Genomic DNA, 24423 nt, shown 5'->3' with positions numbered 1-24423 from the left:
CGGTACGCGGGCCTGTCACTGTTGTGGCCTCTCCCGTTGCGCCGGATGCACAGGCTCAGCGGCCATGGCTCACGGGCCTAGCCGCTCCGCGGCATGTGGGATCCTCCTGGACCGGGGCACGAACCCGTGTCCCCTGCATCGGCAGGTGGACTCTCAACCACTGCGCCACCAGGGAAGCCCCTGATTTTTTTTTTTACTTTCTGTGAGTGCTTAAGACCATTCTGCACATTATCAAAATGAAATCACTCTTTAATAACCTTAATATATATGTCCATTTTTTTTTCTTTGCAGAAGAGAAGAACACCAAACCAAATTTTAACAAACTGTATTAACTTAGAATGCTAAAAACTGACTATTTGAAAATTTGGGAAATCTACTACTTTCATTATTCTGAAGGAAGATATAAACCTTCAAAACACTACCAACAATTTCTAGTCCAATTTTCTATATAAAAATTAAAAAGCTAACTTCCTCACAACACTAAATAGAATTTAAACACTAACAAGACTAAATTAGATAATCAAAATATAAACAGTGTAACTAATCAAAACGATTCACTGGTGCAACAAATACTTGAACAAAGAAAACCACCAAGCATTCTAATCAATTATATGGTTCATTGTTTTGCATACTTTAATCTCGACTTTCTGCACAGTAAATTATTATATAGTTGATTTCATGGACTGTTTTAAACTTTGTAACATTACAGTAGCAATTCAGACATTACCCTTTCTAAACCAAACCTGCAGGCCTAATCAATTTTATTTTTTTTTCAGGAAAAGAAAAGGACATCTTTTTAAGATATATTCCATAGCAGTAGAAACATCTTAGTATTTCAAAATATTTACAAAGAACCCTGCTGATCCTGTGCATTTCGTTGCGGCGCTACCTGTACCCAGACTTCATCATCAGAAAAAGAACTTGAACTTCCTGACTCAGAGTCCAGTTCACTGAATCCATCTAAGTCCCATTCAGTACTAGACTCACTCCGTGCATCATCTTCCTCAGTGATGAAACTCTGACCAGGTTCAAGGCAGGAGGGATAAACACGAGCACAGAGGCAAATAAACCCAGAGTCAAACTGCAAAAGACCTAGCATGGTACCTATATTAATCCACTGGTCTTCCCTAGTATCATATTCATACACAGTCACCCGGTTTTTTTTCCATTGTGGGGTTGTAGAAGTGATGAGGAGCAACTTTTGGCCATGATTGACAATCTGATAGTTGTGGGTCTCAGAGTCCAGGGGAATATTACTAATCCGCCTCCATTCTCCCCTGGCTGGGTTATACACCTTCATGACTGGGATGTCACAGATACAATAGATCTCATCATTGAAGACACAGGCTTCCTGAAAGTCACTGCGTTTAAGAGAAGCACAGTTCAGCCACATATTATGGCTAGGATCATAGCAGAGCATGCGCTTACTGTTCACAGCATAAAGATAGTTCTGAACCACTATTAGTTCAAAGGAATAGAAGGAATGCGGTACAGGAGCCACTAAGGCCCACTGGTTCCTCTGGACACTGTAGCATTCCACTTCCTTTAATTTAACTCCAGTAATAGGGTCTCGCCCACCCAAAATGTAAATGTAGCCATTGAGGTATGCCACATCCATGCCCTCACGGCAGAGCAGGCGGTCAGCAAGTTGCTGCCAACTATTCTGGGCTGGTTTATACACCCAGAGGTCTTTCCTGGGCTGGGCGGCCAGATAGATGTCATGGTCTGGAGAGACACAGACAGCTGAGGAGGTGACAGTCTTAGTGTGAGCCAAGCTGGTCAAAGGTGATGGCATTGTGTAAATGTCCCCTGAGTATGGGTCATAGCACAGAAAGGGATCTCTGGGATGTCCAAAGAAGATCACCATCTCCTTGGCACACATACCCAGCCTCTGAGGTGGATTTTCTGCCATGGACACAACAGAGCTGCAGCCACTGCTGCTCTCTGGCTTGGGCACCAGAGACTTGTACAACATGTCACCATACCGCATCTGCAGGGCTCCTTCGATAAGGTCCAGACAGTATTTCCTCACAATGGGCTTGGTCAGCAGTCCTTCCAGGTAATCCTGATCTTCATCGGTGAAGTGTGTCCAGCGGACACACTTGAAGACTTCTGCAGCGCTGGGACCCCGCTCCTTGGGAGCCGCCTCCAACCACTGCACTGCCACGTGGCACACTGTCCGCTCACTCTCGACGTCTAGACTGTCCAGGCGCAGAACGGCCAGCAGCTGGGCCAGGGTCAGATCTGCCAGAGACTCCTCCCGAATCGAACCCATGCGGCTGAGCTGCTTGAAGTTGTGGGCTATAAACGACTGGGCCTGTGATCGCAGCTTGTGATGGTCGAAGGCGTCGGCGAACTTGAGGATGGCCGTGCAGTTGGCCAGATCAAGGCGGCGGGCTAGGAAGGAGGCACAGGCTTCACGCACATACTCCAGCTGCAGCATGTCGGAGGCGGCGTACAGGCGCTGCACGTTGGCCTCACTTAATGACACACGACCCGTGTAGCAGTAATCGACCAGCACCTCGAAGGACTCGGCATCCACATCGTGCATGGTCACGTTCGTCTGGTGACTCTCGTACATGCCGCCGGTGAACATGCTCTTGAAGTAGGGACACGCGGCAGCCAGCACGTTACGGTTGCAGGAAAAAAGGCGGCCCGTGCCAGGCCCGCTGCCAGGGGTGACCACCTCGATAGTCACATCACAGAGCAGCCGCGCGTCATAGAAGGACTTGAGCTGGGCCAGCAGGGCTGCGGAATGGGCCGTGTCCTTCAGCTCCTCCGGGCCTGTGAAAAAAGCCGAAACCGAGGGCTTGGAAAGCCTCTTGGGCCGCCTTCCGCCGCGGGGACTAGCGAGGCGGCGAGAGCGCGGAGCTTCTTCCCGGGACTGCATGGTGGAGATGCTGGCGGGGAGCTGAGGACGAGTACGGGTGCAAGGACCGGGCTCTGGAGCCTCCTCACCCTCTGCTCGCTGACGCTAAGACCGCGGTGTCCCTAAAGAGACTGCGCGGGGGGCCGCGCTAACTTAACTTAACCCTACGCCGCGGTGCCGCCTCTCTTTAACGCGTAGACAGTGCCTGACTCACCCGTTTCCAGTTCCGCGCCCTTTCTCCGCCTCAGCTCGCCCTCACAGTACCTACTGGCTGGAACCGAGCGATTTGCCACCGCCGCGCTGGCAAAACCGGTAGGCGTCCAGGAGAACTACGGCTCCCAGGTTGCCTTCCGCGCCTCGAGGAACGCCGGGGCCCTCCGGCCTCTGCCGCTTAGGCGGCTTCACGGAAACCGCTTTGCATGTTGGGAGTAGTAGTTCGAGTAATATCGCGAGGCTTCTGGGGGAATGACTGCTTTGACTAACAGAATTAGGAAGCATTTATTCTCCTGGATTTGACGGTTTAGAGCTGTGGGTTTGAATTCCACAGTAGAAGCCCCGTTTTAGTATTCATTAGTTGTGTAACTTTTCTCTGAGAACTTTTCCCTCTTTGCAAAATGGGGATAATAGTATTTCATAGGATTGTGTGAGGATGAAATGAGATAAACTGCAAAGAACCTAGAACGGTTCAATAAATATTTGTTGATTAGAATAATTAAGTGCTTACACTGTGCCTAAAATGTAAAAATTCAATAGGTGTTGGCTTTTCTTTTAGAATTTATGAAAAATGAGGCACGCACTTAGCTGAAACCATGAACAATTTCTGCAAAGAAAACTTCCAGTGTTTAATGTTGCTTCTTTTCAAAGGTTCTTAAGTGTATTACAATATTATTTATTTTTGGCTGCATTGGGTCTTCATTGCTGCACCTGGGCTTTCTCTCGTTGCCGCGAGCAGGGGCTACTCTTTGGTATAGTGCGTGGGCTTCTCGTTGTGGTGGCTTCTGTTGCAGAGCACGGGCTCTAGGCACGTGGGCTCAAAGGCTGTAGAGCGCAGGCTCAGTAGTTGTGGCGCACAGGCTTAGTTGCTCCTGTGGCATGTAGGATCTTCCTGGACCAGGGCTCAAACCGGTGTCCCCTGAATTGGCAGGCTGATTCTTTTTCAAAATAAATTTATTTATTTATTTATTGGCTGTGTTGGGTCTTTGTTGCTGCACGTGGGCTTCAGTAGTTGTGGCACGTGGGCTTAGTTGCTCCACGGCATGTGGAATCTTCCCGGATCAGGGCTCAAACCCGTGTCCCCTGCATTCGCAGGAGGATTCTTAACCACTGCCCCACCAGGGAAGTCCTGAAGTGTATTACAGTATTTTCATTACTAAACAATATGTAGGTTCATTAGGATGTCTTAGACAAAGAGGAGGTCTTAGAGAACAGCATTTATAGATGGCCTTAAATATGCAAATCAGGCATATTCATAGACAGGGTGGCATCTCACCAAATCAACACTTCATCTTCTAGGGAGCAAGCTTATTTTCATAACTTCTTAATAGGAATATTACTCACACTATTCCTTTCATTTATATCCACAAATCAGTTGAAGATTCTGGAATTGTCTTTATTAAGGCGTTTTAATGAGAGTTTTAAATTAAAATATTTATTGTTTTTTTGTTTCAAATATTTATTTATTTTTATTTTTGGCTGCATCAGGTCTGAGATGTGGCATGTGGGATCTTTTGTTGCAGCACACAGGCTTTTCTCTCTAGTTGTGGCGCTCAGGCTCCAGAGTGCATGGGCTCAGTAGTTGCAGTGTGCGGGCTTAGTTGCCCTGCAGCATGTGGGATCTAAGTTCCCCAACCAGGGATCAAACCCATGTCCCCTGCATTGGAAGGCAGATTCTTAACGACTGGACCACCAGGGAAGTCCCAAAATTAAAATATTTAAACAAATGTACCTTGTATGGTACAAAAGCCCAAGATCCTCAAAACTTGGTATTCATACATGCCCTAACATTCCTTGAAATAATATAGTAGTTTATGCTTTAGAAAAGTTATTTATATATATATATATGTACTGATCAACATTTAAATATTCAAAATCAAGGGCTTAGAGATTTTTTAAAGTTAGAGATCTTTTATTTAAAAATCAGACTGCTCCTGGGACTTCCCTGGTGACAAAGCAAGTGCCACGGAGCAACTAGGCCTGTGTGCCACAACTACTGAGCCTGTGCTCTAGAGCCCGTGAGCCACAACTACTGAAGCCCGTGCACCTAGAGCCTGTGCTCCTCAACAAGAGAAGCCACTGCAATGAGAAGCCGGCACACTACAGTGAAGAGTAGTCCCCGCTCGCTGCAACTAGAGAAAGCCTGCGCACAGCAACGAAGACCCAACGCAGCCAAAAAAACAAAAACAAAAAAACCCCAGACTGCTCCTGCTGCTAGTTTGCCATGTGTTACCATAACCTAATGAATGAAATCTTTAGTATTATTACATGAGTAGGTGAATAACATATAGCAGAATAACTCTCAAATTGTTTTTCTCGCTTTTCTGATTAGCTGATGAGGGTCTAATGGAAATACTCCAAGATAGAGACATTAAGCTAAGTGGGGCTCTGGGCTCCTAAATCTCTTCTGTACCTTCACTGGGTATCCTTCAGGTACGCCAGAGACAATTACGTCATTAGTAACACCGATTGCTTTCTCTGCTGCACTAACACCAGCTGGGGGAAAAGCAATTAAAACAATTTTTTTAAGTTGATAAAATATACTTAACATAAAGGTTACCATTTTAACAATTTTTAAATAGTTCATTGCTTTGGCATTAAGTATATTCACACTGTTTTGCCACCATCATCACTCTACCACCCATCTCTAGAACTCTTTATATCTTGCAAAACTGAAACTTTGTACCCATTCATAATAACTCTTTCTTCCTCCCCCAAATCCCTGGTAACTACCATTCTACTTCCTGTCTCTTTGAATTTGACTACTCTAGGTACTTAATATAAGTTCAGTGATTATTTTTTTTTTTTTTCCGGTACGCGGGCCTCCCACTGTTGTGGCCTCTCCCATTGTGGAGCACAGGCTCCAGACGCGCAGGCCCAGCCGCTCCACGGCATGTGGGATCTTCCCGGACCGGGGCACGAACCCGTGTCCCCTGCATCAGCAGGCATACTCTCAACCACTGTGCCACCAGGGAAGCCCTCAGTGATTAATTTTTATCTTCCTTATATCTGTCCATACTTTGTTATTTGGTTTAGATTACCATTCACAGAACCCAAAATATTTAGTGGTACTGTGCTCTAAGCTCTAGAATAGTGCTATCACAAATCTTTGTGCAATGTTGTAACTATTTTATGTCTGCCCTGACTCATCCAGTATCCAGAGCTGCCAAGAGCTCTTGAGTACTTGAAATGTGGCCAGTGGTCCAAGGAACTGAATTTTTAAATTTAGAAACACTGCATTGTTATCAGTGAAATTCAGTGGGGAAAGGAAAGTCTTCTCAACAAATGGTGTTGGAACAACTGGATCACAGTGTGAAAAAAAAAACAATCTTGACCCCTGCCTTATACCATAAACTAAAATTAAATTGAGATGGGTCTTAATATTAAATTGAAAACTTAAATAGAAAAGGGAAAATGATAAACCTGCTAAAAGAAAACATAAACCTATCTCTGTAACTTTGAGGTAGGCAGATTTCTTAGGCCACAAAAAAATCAGTAATCTTTTTTAAAAAATTGATAAAATGAACTTCAACAAGATTACAAGCTTTTGCCCATCAAAAAAGCAGTGAAAACAAAATAAAAAGGCAAGCCAAGGCTTCCCTGGTGGCGCAGTGGTTGAGAGTCCGCCTGTCAATGCAGGGGACACGGGTCTGTGCCATGGTCCAGGAAGATCCCACATGCCGCGGAGGGGCTGGGCCCATGAGCCAGGCCTCTGAGCCTGCGCGTCCGGAGCCTGTGCTCCGCAACGGGAGAGGCCACAACAGTGAGAGGCCCACGTACCGCAAAAAAAAAAAGGCAAGCCAGAGACTAGGAAAAAATATTCGTAATACATACACCCCATAAACATATGAAAAGCTGCTCCATGTCATTCATCATCAGATGAATGCAAATTTCAGTCACAATGAGAAAACACTGCATACCCACTAAAATGGCAAAACTTAAAAAGATCAACAATACTAAATGTTAGTGATGATAGGGAGCCATTGGAAACCTCATATATTAATATTATGACTATAAATGGATATATCCACTTTTAAAAACTGTTTGGTAGTTTCTTTGAATGTGAACTGCCCAACAATTTCACTCCTAGGCATTTGCCCAAGGGAAATTAAAACATGTCTACAAAAAGACCTGTGCAAGGATGTTCATAGTAGCTTTATCCGTAATAGCTGAAACTGGGAATAATCCAAATGTGCATCAATAGAAGAATGAATAAAATGAATTGTGGTATATTCATATAGTGTGATACTACTTAGAAATAAAAGAGAAACAACCCTGATACCTGCAATATTGTAAATGAGATACCTCATTTGAGATACCCCAAGATACCTGCAATGAGATACCCCAAGATACCTGCAATATTGTAAATGAGTATCAAAACTTTTGAACAAAGAAGCCAGACATACAGGAGTACATACTGTATGACCATTGATGTGAAGTTCCAGAACAGTAAATAAGCCATGGTGAATAAAAATCATAATACAGGTTGCCACTGTTGGGGGAGGGGGAGGTGGCAGATTACTGGATTGACTGGAAAGGAACACAAGGAAACTTTCAGTGGCAGTGGAAATGTTCTCCTTGAATGGGCTGGCAGTTACAAGGGTGTATGCAATTGTCAAACTCAGTTAACTCAATTGTAAATGCAATTATCACAAAATGAATACACCCTTGTAACTTCCACTCAGGTCCAGATATAGAACATTACCAGCATCCCAAAAGCTCCACCCCTGCCAACACATGTCTTCCTAATCACTGTTGCCCCCAACACTAGAGTCTATGATTTTAAAAATAATTTCTTTTAATTTTTAGTTGACTGCAGGAGTTTGTGATCCTAGGTCCCTTGACTCAATTTCAAATTCAATTTTAAAATATCTCTAAGATTTATTTTTTAAATAAAGTTTGTTACTGCTTAATATTCTAAAGGTGTTGTGCAGATGAGGCAATAAACTTTGGCTTTCCAGATTTTTTACAAGAACCCTGATTTATCTTTGGCTTATATATTCATTCCTAATATTTTTCTACTAAAGTTAAAAATGTCAAGTTTACCTTTGTAGTTTAGGACACTAAAGGTCTATCTGAATAAAGCAAGATTATGAGTTAAACTGAATCTCACTGTACAAAAATAAAGTGTATAACAACTGAAAGTACTCATTAATTAAATAACAGATGTCCTAGATCCTTGCTACTCCAAGTGGTGTTTGTGGCTCAACATCATCATCCATCATCACCTGGGAGCTTGCTGGAAATACAGAATCACAGGCTCCAGACCTACTAAATCAGAATCTGTATTATGGCAAGTTTCCCAAATGATCTGTATAAATACAGAGGTTTGGGAAATACGTTAAGTTAGACTATCTTCATTTTGCCTTGTTTCACACGTTTTAATATTTACATTTCCTTGGATAAACGTTTCTCTGTTACGTAAAATGCCTAAAAACAAAAATCAGTTTCTGTGTTTCTAACTTTTACCCTGAAACTCCCTATTCAACATTCTTTCAAATTAAAGCAGATTCTCCAGAGACATCAATTATTGGGGGGGGCGGGGGGGGGTGGTGGTGGTCGAATGCCTACCCCTAGGGAAATCATGAATCATAATATTGATTCCAATAGGATTAAATTATCTCTCAACTCAGAGAAAGTGATAGGAAAGACAAAGGAAAGCTTTCTTTAAAGAATGCCAGCTGAACTCTACTCAATACTCTGTAATGGCCTATATGGGAAAAGAATCTAAACAAAAAATAAAGAGTGGATATATGGATATGTATAAGTGATTCACTTTGCTGTACACCTGAAACTAACACAACAGTATAAATCAACTGTACTGCAATAAAAATTGAAAAAAAAAAAAAAAAAAGAATTCCAGCTAAGGGACTTCCCTGGTGACGCAGTGGTTGAGAATCCGCCTGCCAATGCAGGGGACATGGGTTCGAGCCCTGGCCCGGGAAGATCCCACATGCCGCAGAGCAACTAAGCCCATGTGCCACAACTACTGAGCCTGCGTTCTAGAGCCCACGAGCCACAACTACTGAGCCCACGTGCCACAACTACTGAAGCCTCGGCAACAAGAGAAGCCACCGCAATGAGAAGCCCACACACTGCAAAGAAGAGTAGCCCCTGCTCGCCACAACTAGAGAAAGCCCACATGCAGCAACAAAGACCCAACGCAGCCAAAAATAAATAAATAAATAAATTCATATTAAAAAAAAAGACAGAGACAGAGCCAGAAGCAAGTCTTTTTACAACCTAATATCAAAAATGACAATCCCACCACTTCTATTGTATTCTACTTGTTAGAAAAGAGTCAATAAATCTGGTCCACATTCAAGGGGAGATCATACAAGTGCATGAAATGCCAGGAACAGGGTCACTGGGGTCATTTCAGAAGCTGTCTTGCACAATGAGAAATCAAATGTTTATATGATGCTAAAGTACTACCCCACAGATTACATACTGATTATTAAGGAGAGCATGTACCATTACAATGGAGAGATTTGACAGTTTTCAAACTTAGCATCACTAATAGTGGAACTTCCTGATATGATACAGTATCACATCATCACCTGTGAGGTAGTCTTACCGAATGTGTTTAATCTGAATTTAATTAATCTTTAGACATAATTTTACTTTATAGTACACTAAGGGGATGGATGAAAGTTACCAACAGCATGAGAAAGCAGCCAGGCAAATTTAGAATGTAGACTATTCTACAAAACAACCTTGTGGGACTCTTCAAAAGGTCAGTGTCATATGGAAAAAAACTTGGGGGATTAATCCAAAAACTAAAGAGATACTGGCAAATGTAATGTGTGAGTCTTGGTTGGATCCTGGATTGGACAAAACAAACAAAAACAGCTAAAAAAAAGACATTTTGGGGATAACTGAAAAAATTTTGATAGGTAATAGCTATTAGATCATATTATATAATTATTATATTATTATTATTATTGATATACAATCGGTGTGATAATGGAGTTATAATTTTGTATGAGAATGTCCTTTTTCCTAGGATGTGATGAAACATTTAGGAGTAGTGTTATAAGATCTGCAACTAACTTTTAAATAGTCCAGCAACCACTGTGTGTGTGTGTGTGTGTGTGTGTGTGTATTTGTACAGAGAAAGAAAAAAAGCAAATGTGGCAAAATATTAACAATGGTTGAATCCAGATGATAAAATATTCATTGAACTGTTTCTTAAAAATAATTTAAAAAACTTTTCTGTGTGCTTGAAAATTTTCAAAATAAAAATTTGGGAAAAAATTTCTCTCATCTTTACCTCCAAATAATTCAATTGGTCTCAAAACTCTATTTTAATTAGCCTTTCCTGGCATACAGTTCCTCTCTGAGGAGCTGTCTAAAATAACAACCGCTCTTTTTTCACTCAAGAAACTTCCTGAGAAAAATTACTAAATACAACATGCCACTTTGAATTAGAGTTGGTGACTTATATTTTGGCTCCCTGCTCAGCTGGAAGTTCTGTAAGGTAAGGACTAGGTTTTATATATCACGGCACAAAACCGACCTCAGTGAATTACTCATATTACACCACATCTGTTGATGCTTGTTAAGTCAAAGAACAATAAGAAATAGAAGCCAAGCAGAGAGTCTGTTTTAAATATTGACTTGTAGTTTGTACACTACAGAGTTCATTCAGCTCTCCAAGAGCTCCACCATCTGTACCCTAGAGATGCTCACTGTTATCAACTCATATTCTTTTTTTTTGCGGTACGCGGGCCTCTCACTGTTGTGGCCTCTCCCGCTGCGAAGCACCGGCTCCGGACGCGCAGGCTCAGCGACCATGGCTCATGGGCCCAGCCGCTCCGCGGCATGTGGGATCTTCCCGGACCGGGGCACGAACCTGTGTCCCCTGCATCGGCAGGCGGACTCTCAACTACTGCGCCACCAGGGAAGCCCTCAACCCATATTCTTCATAACTTTTATTTACTTTTTTATTTAAAAGTAGCAGTTTAAGTCCTAACTTTAACATGATTAATAGTACTTTGTCTTTAAATAGGAGTTTACAAACAAGTTTATAAATTTATATCACTAAATTTTACCACGGGCAAAGTCCTGAAGTAACAGATGAGAAATATGTTTAAATTAATTTATAGATGGTTTAAAAAAAGGCACATAAAGAGAACAAGTGATCTGTCCTACATCACATAGTCAATTCTCAATACTTTATTTCTCTTTTCAACAATGCATGCTTTGTTTCTACTTGAAGAGCTGGATTGTACTTTACAGGAAACCTAAAATAAACTTAGGTCAAGAAATGTGACTGGGTTCATTAAAAAATATTTTTGTGAGTACCATGTATTTTTAGCTGCTCTTTATCAACTTTCATAAAGATTTCCCTACCTCGGCCTGCTTCTTGACATAGGTCCATTTCATTTATATAATAATAAATTATAAATCAGTATTTATTTTGTTGATTTAAGGTTTTCATCCAAAAATTCATTAATGGTTTCTTCATCCGCTGATTGAAGCAATCTCTGAATTAGCTGATCCAGGCACTTCTCCCCACATAAAAATTCCTGGTGAAAGAGAGTTACTATGAAAACCTGATGACTAGAAATAAAGGAGAAATAAAACAAAGAATTAAGCATATATTTATTTCATTTCTTTAAAGTCATTATTTAATAGCAACAAAGGATTACTAATCTATAATATAATGAACACAATTGCTAACTTGGGAGGATTCCTAGTTAATTTTGCCTTTTTATGTAAAACGTGAATCCAAAAGAGTAAGTGGAATTAAACTCTTTCTTAAATTGTTTAAATTAGCATTTTAAAATTAGCCAACCATCCAAATTCAAATTATTTAATCCGTAAGTGGTTTATAATAGTTCTGTTCTTTCTTAAATTAGAAATACAGTGGTTTTAAAATCTAGAAGTCCTGTTTAATTGAAAAATATTTATACTGAAATATTTCGGGGACAAGTCTTGAGGTCTGCAACTTGCTTTCCAATGGTTCAGTAGCAACACAGGTGTATCTACAGAGAGAAAGGGGAAGTGGAGGAGAAAGAGAAGGCAAACATAACAAAATGTTCACAACTGTTGCATCTAGGTATAGGGTATATATATATATATATATGGACTAGTCTTTAAACATGTGTGCTTAACATTTCAAAATAAAAAATTGAGGAAAAAACCTCTCTCATGTTAACCTCCAAATAATTCTATTGGGCAGAAACTGTTGCAGTTAAGACTTCCCTGCAGTCTTCCCTGAAGCTTCTCTCTGAGAAACGAGTAAAATAACGACTTCAAGAACCTTTCTTGTGTTATAAACGTTCTGTGTAATAGAGTTGTTGGGATTAGTGAATTAGCACAGCCTCCTATTTTGGAAATGCTAAAAATCCAGACATTGGCTTAATAGAAATATTTTAATGTTGGCATCTGGAACATAGAACATTTGAAGTTTAGATGTAGGCATGAACTAATCTTATATTTAGTCTTTCTTGAATGGTCTTGAAATTAATTTTCAGGTTAAGTGTACACATTTCTCTTTCAAATTAAACTGTAGGGGAAAAGATATGCCTTAGTATCTTTGTATTCCACAAAACACCAGCATATAGTAAGATGTCGATTAAACTTTAAAATTAAACAGAGAGCAAGAGCACTATGATGAAATTTTAAAATTAAGATTTATACCATTTTGAACATAATATGAAAATTGCTTATAAAATTAGTGTGCCTGTAAGCTCAAATTATTGTGATATTGCCAATGTGATTTCATCATCTGGAAGTTATGTTAAAAGGATTATTACTCTTATTGATAGTCACATCACATTTAGAGTTCAATTGGATTAACCAGAGTGCTAGTGATACAAAGATCAAAGATGAAGGAGCTGGGGCTTCCCTGGTGGCACAGTGGTTAAGAATCCACCTGCCACTGCAGGGGACACGGGTTCTATCCCTGGTCCGGGAAGATCCCACATGCCACGGAGCAACTAAGCCCGTGCACCACAACTACTGAGCCGGTGCTCTAGAGCCTGCGAGCCACAATTACTGAGCCTGCGTGCTACAACTACTTAAGTCCGTGTGCCTAGGGCCCGTGCTCGGCAACAAGAGAAGCCACCGCAATGAGAAGCCCGCGCACCACAAGGAAGAGTATCCCCCGCTCGCCACAACTAGAGAAAGCCCACACACAGCAATGAAGACCCAATGCAGCCAAAAATTAAAAAAAAAAAAAAAAAAAAAGTGTATGAAGGAGCTGTAGCTCCCAGCTCTCAGAAGCTCACAATCTACTGGGAGACCTAGGTAATACATAAGCATAATACAGTGCAAGAAATTAAAAAATAAAGGAAGAAAAATTTGAATTAGGTCTTAAAAAGAGAATAGTATTTCTCCAAATAGAGACAAACAGAGCATTTCAGTCAAAAGAATGAATATAAAGAAAGGTATGAAAACAAAATACATTGAAAGCCCAGGACAAGGGTAAATTTCCAGTGTACTTGGAATACAGGGCAGGAGATAGGCTGATGCTAAGGAATCTGCACAAGAATTTGGGAAACAGAATAAAAATACAAAATAATATATTACATGGTAGTCTGTGCTTATTATCTAGATAAAGACAAATACCAATAAACTTAGCTACAAGGGAATTCATAATAAGCATACTGAGTGACCTCAGAGAACCCAAGGGCAGGAATGTACAGGGCTGCTGCCAACACCCTGGGAATGAAGCTGGGCCTCAGGAATAAATGAATGTGGGGATTCACATCATCAGGATTCTTTGCATCCAGTTCTCCCATTTTTGCTCCTTTCAACATATCAGCTTCATTCTTCTCTCACTGAAGACTGCTTTCTCCCCATGCCTGGAAATGTGGCTTCTAACCTCTTGTAAGCTTTACACATTTCAGCTTCATCCACCAAGAGAATGAGCATCTTTGTCTCTAGTTTAAAAATCCTGGGAAGAAACTCATTGACTGGGGCTTGTTTGGATTCCCCCCCACCAACAAATCAATTATTGTCTTGGGTCAAAATCATGATCATGTAGGAACATAGCAGCTCCGTCAGGAACCATGTGGACGGAGTAGGGAGAAGGCCAGGTATTACGTTATTAATATGTAATACATCATTAACGTATTACTGTCAGTGATCCCGACGACATGGGATTTAGTTAGGTGAAAGTTCAAACCAAACTGACAGAGCAGGGAGAAGGCCAGGTTCTAGAATAAGGGAGGAGAGCTGAGCAGAGTCCCACAGGCACCCACTTTCTTTCCTCTCCACTCCTTCCATTCTGTCCTGTGGCGGCTGCCCTGGAGTTAAGGCCTTCATCACTTTTCCTGCCTCATCTGCAACTCTTCAGTTCCTAAATTATTCAGTCCGACTAGTCTCTTTCCTGTCCTGCATACAGATTTTAATGTTTCACTGCACCATTTTTTATACCATTTTCAAACTTTTTCCCTTCACTAATATGGAGCATTTTCTTCCTTTCCAATAAGTTGCTTAGTGATTTGTAGAGCATACCAATATGACTGTCTTTACTCTTTCTGAGTCTGGCATGCTAGCTTAGTTGGTAATAACATGTTAGTATTTAGGCCAAAGTCAGATATTTTTTAACTATAAAAGCCAGTTAATCTGCCTCTGTTTCATGACTGAATACTATGCTGAGTACCTATGTGCTCTTCTGAAAAGTATTACTGGTCATGAGAATGTGGCTGTCTCATGGAAAACCATCACCACTACGAGAAAAACAACTGAAAGACTATGGTGTAATTAGAACAGTATGGCCAAACATGTTTGGTTATTACTGTGTATTTCCTGAGGAAAGGGAAGCTGGTAAGTGTTTTCTTTTTCAACAAGGCTATGATGTTCTTATGCAAGACAGCTTTAAATTGCTGCAAAGACAGAGGAAGTGGCATAAGACACACAGAAATTTCTAAATATGTTAAAAACACAGACATTTCCTCTGTAAAACTAGGACTTTAATTCTGTGTACAGAATGAGACAGAATCAAGTGAAAGAAGCCCGAGGCATCACACAGCACCAAGGACAAGGATCAAAACCTTCTACCTTCTGCCTTGTCAACATAGTCCTTTATGAGAACCAGTTCACTTTCCCCTTCAATGGAAGGAAAAAAAATTTTTTCTGTGCTTCATCATTAATGTATTACTGTCAGTGATCCCAACGACATGGGATTTAGTTAGGTGAATGTTCAAACCAAACTGATAGGGTCTTTTCCCCCCAACAGAATCATTGTAACAGCTGAATATAACGATACACACTTGTGGTAGGCAGAATTCTAAGATGACCCCTGGTGTACACACCTTGCAAAATTCCCTCCCTTAAGTGCAGGCAGAGCTGTGAATATGATGGACTATCACTCCAGTGATTAGATGGCTAATTAGTTGACTCTGAGTTAATCAAAAGGAATAGTATCCAGGTGGGCCTGACCTAAACAGGTGAGTCCTTAAAAAGGCCATTCCTGCAAGAGATTCAATGGGAGAGGGCACACAAAGGGGACTACACAGCAAGCAACTGTGGTCAGTCTTTGGGAGCTGAGAGCAGCACCCAGCTGATGACCAGCAAGAAAATGGAGGATTCACTCCTACAACTCAAGGAAATGGAATACTGCCGACAACCACCTGAGCTTGGAAGAGGACTCCAAGCTCTAGGAAGGCATGCAGCCTGGCCAGCACCTTTCAGCTTTGTGAGACCCAGAGCAGAGAACTCAGCTCTGTCGTGCCTGGCTTTCTGACCTACAGTAACTGTGAGATGATAAATAGGCATTACTTTAAGCCACTAAATTTGCAGTAATTTGGTAATCAGTAATAGAAAACTGATAGACATGTACTGAAAATACATTAATACATTGTGATTACATAACAAAGAATTTGGAATTTAAAAGATAGCTGTTTCATACTGGCATAAAGACCATATTTCTTACTAGCAAACTAATAAAAATGTTTGCAAATTTGGGGTACTAATATAAACTATCTCAATGTTTTTAAATTACGTGTTAATATTTCAGAGATTACTCTCTAGAATTTGACTATACTTTCTTTGAAAATCAAAGGCACATAAAGCATACTCATTCACATTACCTTAATATTACGAACTTCATATGCTATCCTGTGGTCAGTGACTCTATCCTGGGTGAAATTATATGTCCGAATTCTCTCTGACTGGGCTCTTGTTCCCACCTGTGCCATAACAAAAAGCAATTCATATTTTAACTTTATAATTACTTTTATTACAACAGAAAAAGTGCTTGTAAATGACTTTTCTATTTTAACAGTTTAAATCTTTTCTAAATTCATATATACAAAGTGACAAGGAATAAGAACGGGCAGAACTTATTAAGACTACAGGTCTGTAAAGCTTAGTTATAAGAATTAACGTCGGGCCTCCCTGGTGGCGCAGTGGTTGAGAGTCCGCCTGCCGATGCAGGGGATACGGGTTCGTGCCCCAATCTGGGAGGATCCCATATGCCGCGGAGCGGCTGGGCCCGTGAGCCATGGCCGCTGGGCCTGCGCATCCGGAGCCTGTGCTCCGCAACGGGAGAGGCCACGAAAGTGAGAGGCCCGCATACCGCAAAAAGAAAAAAAAAAAAAAAAATTAAGAATTAACGTCTCTTTGGTACCTCAAACTCCAAATATTTAAAACCAAATTATCTTTCTATCTCAGTCAGTTCTTCCTGCTGGTTTCTATAAATGACCCTACAATGTTCCCTCTGATCTAAGTAGGAAACCTGACATCCTACACTTTAACAAACATTTCATGGTAGCTTACTATCTGCCAGGCTGTGATATAGACCGTGAAAGGAACTTCAGCTCATCCCGTTCTCTAACTGCCCAATTCCAGTGGTTTCAAGGGTCTTTTATTCTATCCTGCCCTTTCCATTTCTACTATCTATCATTCAAGGGCTCATTACTTTCATTACACTCCTGTAAAAATCTCCTGATTAATCTTCCATTTCTCTGCTTACATTGTGTTGCCCTGCTTAGTTTTCCTAAAGCCCAGCTTTCTGATAAATTTCCTTCTCTGGCTCCTTGTCTACTAAGCAGACACAACTCAACTCAGTATTCAAGGTACTTCATAATGTGGCCAACTTTCTCAACATTATTTCTGAAAATTATATGAACCTCTATAATGCCACTTATTATACCATATCATAATTATGTGCAAGTCTGTTAACTCTGCTAAAACCTCATCTCAAGGGGTGCCCTTCCTTAACACTCTCCTACCATCTCTGTCTTTCCTGGTCCCAGTGTGAAATATGTTATCTTCCTCCTTCAAAACCCCACGCACTTGGAATCTTCTTCACTGCACACCAGTTTGCCTTTTGCTATGGTTATTTGTATTCTTAGTCTGCTCATCTGCCTTCCCTCCCCCCACATACAATGCACACAACACCCTCTCTCATTCACCTTCACTTTTTATTTTATTTTTTATTTTTATGTTTTTACCTTTTTTTGAATTTTTGAATTTCATTTTATTTATTTTTATACAGCAGGTTCTTATTAGTTATCTATTGCACTTTTTATTTTAAAATTATTTTATTATTTATTTTCATTGAAGCATAGTTGCTACAATATTATATAAGTTACAGGTATCTCACTTTCACTTTTTAAGATAAAAGAAAAAGATTGCTATAACTTACTTTCTAAAGCAAACAATACGAAACTAAAGTCCTAAGTATGGCTGATCACCAGGGGAATGTTTTTAAATGAAAGATTCCAAAATCTAACCTAAGATATACTGAATCATGGATTATGTATTTTTAAAACAGTCCCCAGGCCATCCATTCTGCAACCAGCCAGGTTTGGAAACTACTATCCCAGGGCACCACAGTTATGCCTAGGATCCCACCCAGATCAATTATATCAGAATCTCTGGGGATGGGGCCTAGACATCTACAAAGCTCTCTAAGTGGTAAGTGGAACCAGGGTTGAGAACCTGGCATAATGCCTTCCGTATAAAAGCTACTGTATATATTAGCTGAAGAAAAACTCCTAAGTGTCAGAAATATCTACTAAAAAATTTCACACAGATGGACAAGTTAATTGGAAGACACGGAGGTCATTTCTGGCCTTTCAAACCAGACCACTGAAGACGACACACATGCCCACAACCTGCGAAAGGCCGATCTTGAATACTTACTTTGAAAATTACTGTGTGAAACATTTGGTGCCAAAATGTCAAATGGCAAGTAAAACCCAGTGTCTTTTATTAAATCAAATGTGTCAGAGCTGACAGTGTTTATGTTATCACTTAGCTGCCAAGAAGTAATGCTTTGTAAATGAGCATTCCTATCTGCAAATGTGTACACTGACGCTGTGCCACAGACTGGGATTACCACAGATAGAGGCTGAATCAATTATTTATCCTGTCACTTTTACTACTTGCAAGTTAGAATGTGGGTAAGGGAAACAAGAAGGGCAGAAGTGTGAAGGACTAAGACACCCAGGTGAAAAGAATAATTAATGTTTAGTTTTGTACAATTAATTTTCCCAACAGGCCGCAAAAACCTTCCAAATTTACTGTAGTATAACTACCTGCAAATAACACAAAAGCACAGTTATTTCTGGGTTCCACCGTCTCTTCCAATTTCTCTCAAAGAAAAAGTTTACCTTTTTAGAGTTTAAAATCATACAACCCTTTGTTTACTTAAGACAATGACATTTATTCATTTTGCTTAAAACTTATCTATTTATATATTTGTATAAATAATAATATAAATGTATATAGTACAAAATTCAAGAAGTACAAAAGGGTAGATAGCAAAAAATTAATCTCTCTTCTACTCCTGGTTCCCAGACTGCATCAGAAGCAGTCAGTATGACCACTTTTTTGCAGTGCCATGTATTTTTGATCCCACATAAAGTTATACAATAATAGGGACTTCCCTGGTGGCGCAGTGGATAAGACTCCATGCTCCCAATGCAGGAGGCCTGGGTTTGATCCCTGGTCAGGGAACTAGATCCCACATGCATGCCACAACTAAGGAGCCCACCTGCCGTAACTAAGGAGCCCATGTGCCTCAACTAAGACCTGGTGCAACCAAATAAACAAATTTTTTTAATGTAGGAAAAAAAATAAAGTTATACAATAATAAAAGCATAGGTTTTTAAATTAAAAATCTGAAAAATCTCTTAATTTCCAGAGAATTGTCTTTTACACTAATTTCCTTTAAAGACAATTATGATCTAAAACTGGAGGGAAACAACTGGGAAACAATTTTTAGTTTACACATATCTCCTCTACTTATTTCCAAACTGGCATGTCCAACTTTAGCCATAACCAGTCAGTCTTAAATTATTGCTATTTACAAATGAGCATGTTTTCTTATGCTCCAAGATATTTCCATTCTATTAAGAATACTTACTACATTTTCTGCATAAAATGACGGCTTTCTGTACAGAGGCATTAAGTTATTTCACTCAATATATCTTACCTGCAGTTTTCTCACACTCTGTTGTTGACACTTGTCTTTCTCAATAATCTGCTGGTAGAGTCTAGCTCTCAACACACGCAAAGCTATTTCTTTATTTTTTATCTGTGATCGTTCTTGTTGGCATTCTACTACAAGTCCTGAAAAATAACAGGGATCAGAGATAAACTGGAGCCTCCACAAATCAAATTAGAATAGAGATGAGGTGTCGATTATATCACAATAAAACTGATAAAAAAGATAGAACTGAGGAACATTTTAAAGGGGGAAAGGTTAATCAGGAAAAGGATGAGAAACATTTTAGATTTAGCACACTCCAGAAACTATTCCTGGGTTGTGATGGTAATTGCTCAGATAGCTCTTTAGATTCTGATGTCTAAATGAGGTATTTCAGGGTATATTGTACAGTACAGGGAAATACAGCCATTATTTTGTAATAACTTTAAAGGGAATATAATCTGTAAAGGTATCGAATCACTATGTTGTATACCTGAAACTAATATAATATTGTAAAAACCAACTATACTTCAAGTAAAAAAATAACAGAAAACAGGAAAAAGAAAAAAAGACTTTATATATAGAAACCAATAAAGAAAAACTACCCAAACTCTTTAAAAGGAGGAGTTTATAGTGAAAGTTTCTCAGTTGTCTTGGTTCTAAATCCAGCTAATCAACATATCTAACTGCACATGTTTTGGTTAGTCGACCTCTGGATTTGGGTGGGTTTGACTCACTGTGTAGCCCAGTTACCAGCCCAAATCTAGCCCCAAAATGGTGACTCTTGAGGCTTCAGGCTGTATTCTTAACTTTGCAGCTACCACTCTGAAGGTCTATATCCAATCCTGCTCCCAGGTACACTAGAGGTGAAAGGTACTTTCCTTTCTGCATCACAAAAACCAAAACCTTCTTAGCTTAGGCCAGTTGCACTGATAAGGCAGTAACTATTTTCCTGGAGATTTTTAAAATTTCTATAAAATTCTACTCTTCAAACTACGTTTTCACCCTGTCTAAATAAGCTACAATGACACCTGCTAATAACTTTAAGCAGGCTTCCCCCTTATTGGTTTAATGTTATTTCTTGACTGCTTTGCAGCCATGCATTTGGGCTGGGGCACCAACTTGCTCACGTCTTCCAAGCACTTGCCTGGAGCTCTCTTAAATCAGGAATCCTTTTTTCAGCACCCGAAGGAATATGAAAGTTTCCATTTCAAGATAACCAGACAGTCATGAGATTTGTTTCAAATTCCTCTTATTAGCTGACCCATACTGACTTTGTCTATATACCTGCACTGTTCTCATCCAGTGGCTCAAGGCAGACCTTTTCTTACTCACCAGCTCAGGAATTCCTGAAGGAATCACTTCATTATCTATTTTAATACATTTTCTGTAGAGGAGTATTTAATCGTTAAATACTCCCTCAGGAATAAAGGACTGGGGGGAGGGGTAGACTATGTTGAAACAAGGTGCTGGAGTTGTTTAAAAAAAATATAAAAGGGCTTTGAAAAAAAGGTCTGTGAGTAAGACTTAAGTCCCCTTTAGGTCCAAGAACCACATCTAAGTGGGTAAAAAATTGGCCCAAGGTAGTCTGGCAATACAAGCATCAGTCACTTTTGCAACGTTAGTAATTTATGGCTGACTAGGGTGTAGTTTTTTTTTTTTTTTTTGGAATAAGACACCATCTATGCTCTCAAGGAGCCTTTATTTTATTTTACTTTTTAAATTCACTTATTTTATTTATTTGTTTATTTTTATTTTTGGCTGCATCGGGTCTTAGTTGTGGCACGCGGGCTCTCTAGTTGCGGCACGTGGGCTCTCTAGTTGTGGTGCGTGGGCTTAGTTGCCCCACAGCCTGTGGGATCTTAGTTCCCCAACCAGGGATCGAACCCGAGTCCCTTGCATTGGAAGGCGGATTCTTAACCACTGGACCACCAGGGATGTCCCCAGGGTGGTTTTATAATCCTCTAATGTTTTAAAGTATTTTAGTTCATTTTTTTCAGAAATTTGGTCACCTTTTACTTTGTTTTTAATTTTTAATTCATCTTAAGCTAATTATTACTGTTTAAAATACAGAATACAGGGTTTAGGTAAAACATACTAAGTATTCAACAACTTGTGGATTTCTTAAGTAAATTATGGTAAGCTGCAAACATTATAACTTCACTTTTGGTGAGAATGGATATATTTATATATGCATAGAAAAGAATCTGAAAGGATATACACCAAAGATATATACCAACAATGGTTGTTGGGGATTGTTTTAGATGTTTTCTGTTATTTTGCTCATGCATATAATTCTAGGTTTTTACACTTTCTTATGGAATGAAAGTCAATAAAGAACTTTAGGGGTTTCCCTGGTGGCACAGTGGTTGAGAATCCACCTGCCAATGCAGGGGACATGGGCTCAAGTCCTGGTCCGGGAAGATCCCACATGCCATGCAGCAACTAAGCCTGTGCGCCACAACTACTGAGCCTGCTCTCTAGAGCCTGTGAGACACAACTACTGAAGCCCACAAGCCTAGAGCCCATGCTCTGCAACAAGAGAAGCCACCGCAATGAGAAGCCCACGCACCACAACAAAGAGTAGCCCCAGCTCGCCACAACTAAAGAAAGCCTGTGCGCAGCAACGAAGACCCAACACAGCCAAAAATAAATGAATCTATTAAAAAAAAAAAAAACTTTAGAACACACCCTCTCACCGCACACAAAAATAAACTCAAAATGGCTTAAAGACTTAAATGTAAGACATGACAGCGTACAACTCCTAGAAGAGATCATAGGCAAAACATTCTGACATAAATCCTACCAATGTTTTCTTAGGTCAGTCACCCAAGGCAATAGAAATAAAAGCAAAAATAAACAAATGGGACCTAATCAAACTTACAAGCGTCTATACAGCAAAGAAAACCATAAACAAGACAAAAAGACAACCCTCAGAATGGGAGAAAATATTTGTAAATGATGCGACAGACAAGGGCTTAATCTCCAAAATATACAAACAGTTCATGCAACTCAGTAACAAAAAACCAAACAACCCAGTCGAAAAATGGGCAGAAGATCTAAACAGACATTTCTCTAAAGAAGACATACAGATGGTCAATAGGCAAATGAAAAGATGCCCATCATTGCTAACTATTAGAGAAATGAAAATCAAAACTACAAAAACTACCTCACACTGATCAGAATGGCCATCATTAAAAAGTGTCTACAAATAATAAATGTCAGTGAATGTGTGGAAAAAAGGGAATCCTCCTACACTGTTGGTGGGAATGTAAGTTGGTGTAGCCATTATGGAAAAAAGTATGGAGGTTCCTCAGAAAAGTAAAAATAGAGTTGTCATATGACCCAGCAATCCCATTCCTGGGCATATACCCAGACAAAACTATAATTCGAAAAGATCCATGCAACCCTATGTTTATTTGCACTATTTACAATAGCCAAGACATGGAAACAACCTAAATGTCCATCAACAGATAAATGGATGAAGATGTGGTGCATGTATACAATTCAATATTACTCAGCCATAAAAAAGAATGAATAATGTCATTTGCAGCAACATGGATGGACCTAGAAATTATCATACTAAGCGCAGTCAGAAAGAGAAAGACAAGTGCCATATGATATCACTTATATGGGGAATCTAAAATACGACACAGGGCTTCCCTGGTGGCGCAGTGGTTAAGAATCCGCCTGCCAATGCAGGGGACACGGGTTCAAGCCCTGGTCCGGGAAGATCCCACATGCCATGGAGCAACTAAGCCTGTGAGCCACAACTACTGAGCCTGCACTCTAGAGCCTGTGTGCCACAACTACTGAAGCCCGCACGCCTAGAGCCCGTGCCCGCAACAACAGAAGCCACCGCAATGAGAAGCCCACTCACTGCAATGAAGAGTAGCCCCCGCTCGCCGCAACTAGAGAAAGCCCGCACACAGCAACCAAGACCCAACGCAGCCAAAAATAAATAAATAAGATAAATAGATTTATATTTAAAAAAAGAAAGCCCAAGTGATTTACAAAAAAAAAAAAAAAATGACACAAATGAACATATCTACAAAATAGAAACAGACTGACAGACATAGAGAACAGACCTGTGGTTGCCAAGTGGGTGGTGGTGTAGGGGGAGGGAAGGATGGTGAGTGTGGGATTAGCAGATGCAAACTAGTATATACAGGATGGGTAAACAACAAGGTCCTACTATATAGTACAGGGAACTATATTCAGTATCCTATGATAAGCCATAATGGAAAAGAATACGAAAAAAGAACGCATATATCTATAAATGAGTCACTTTGCTGTACAGCAGAAATTAACACACTGTAAATCAACTATACTTCAATAACATTTTTTTATAAATTGCACTGATACAACAAGAACAGGAACACAAACTCCATCTGAAATAAAATGAGATGATGAGTGTAGTCTCCAAACACAATATATAAAGACAAAGTGGATGGACTGCTGTACACCTAAAACAATGTTAATCAACTATACTTCAATTTTAAATTATTTATTTAATTAATTAATTAAAGAAAAAAAAAGAAAAAGAGGCTGGAAGAATGGCAAATGACTCAGCAGAGAGGAGGAAGGTGAGGTCGAAACCCCTGTCGAGGGAGATGCTGACCAGAACCAAGTCCATCTGCCCGCTGAGGGCCAGACAGGCTCTGGCATTGAGGCACTAATGAGGCACCCCAGAACTCAGGGTTGACAGTTTGGGGACTAGATACAGAAAGTCTATATAACAACTAGATCATCAAGTCCCTTCCCTCAATCTGCAGGAAGCAGGAGGTACCGTCTTTAGAGAATTAAATAAGGAAAGTTCCAGACTTGAGTCTAAATAGGTGCAAAGGAAGGCAAGTATGAGGCATACAACTGAATAAAAAAGGATTAAGTAAAGGTGTGCTTACTGAATGGTGAGACCTTGACCTTACTCTCAGGTATCCTGGAGGAG

The 24423-nt window shown here is 40.1% G+C and overlaps 2 protein-coding genes across 4 annotated transcripts in view; both read right to left on the bottom strand.

Annotated features, from left to right (window-relative positions):
• Positions 1-539: 539 nt before the first annotated feature.
• Positions 540-3249, bottom strand: KBTBD7 (kelch repeat and BTB domain containing 7). The gene has a single exon (XM_060079892.1). It carries the CDS (start codon positions 2888-2890, stop codon positions 845-847), a length of 2046 nt encoding a protein of 681 aa, XP_059935875.1. The 5' UTR covers positions 2891-3249; the 3' UTR covers positions 540-844.
• Positions 3250-11193: 7944 nt separating this feature from the next.
• MTRF1 (mitochondrial translation release factor 1) overlaps positions 11194-24423 on the bottom strand; it is a 67450-nt gene continuing 54220 nt past the window's right edge. For 2 of the 3 annotated variants that reach the window (XM_060079834.1, XM_060079835.1), the window contains 3 exons: positions 19482-19618; positions 16129-16227; positions 11194-11613 (listed from right to left, as the gene is read on the bottom strand). In XM_060079834.1, coding sequence (XP_059935817.1) covers positions 11500-11613; positions 16129-16227; positions 19482-19618 — 350 coding nt within the window. In that variant the 3' untranslated portion in view covers positions 11194-11499. Of the gene's footprint in view, positions 11614-11895; positions 12073-16128; positions 16228-19481; positions 19619-24423 lie in introns of those variants that run through there. The other variant, XM_060079836.1, reaches the window with a different exon arrangement.

The sequence above is a fragment of the Mesoplodon densirostris genome, chromosome 17 (genome assembly GCF_025265405.1).
Source record: "Mesoplodon densirostris isolate mMesDen1 chromosome 17, mMesDen1 primary haplotype, whole genome shotgun sequence".
NCBI lineage: Eukaryota > Metazoa > Chordata > Mammalia > Artiodactyla > Ziphiidae > Mesoplodon > Mesoplodon densirostris.
The sequence above is the reverse complement of the archived record's forward strand: the minus strand, read 5'-3'. Positions and strand labels throughout refer to the sequence as shown.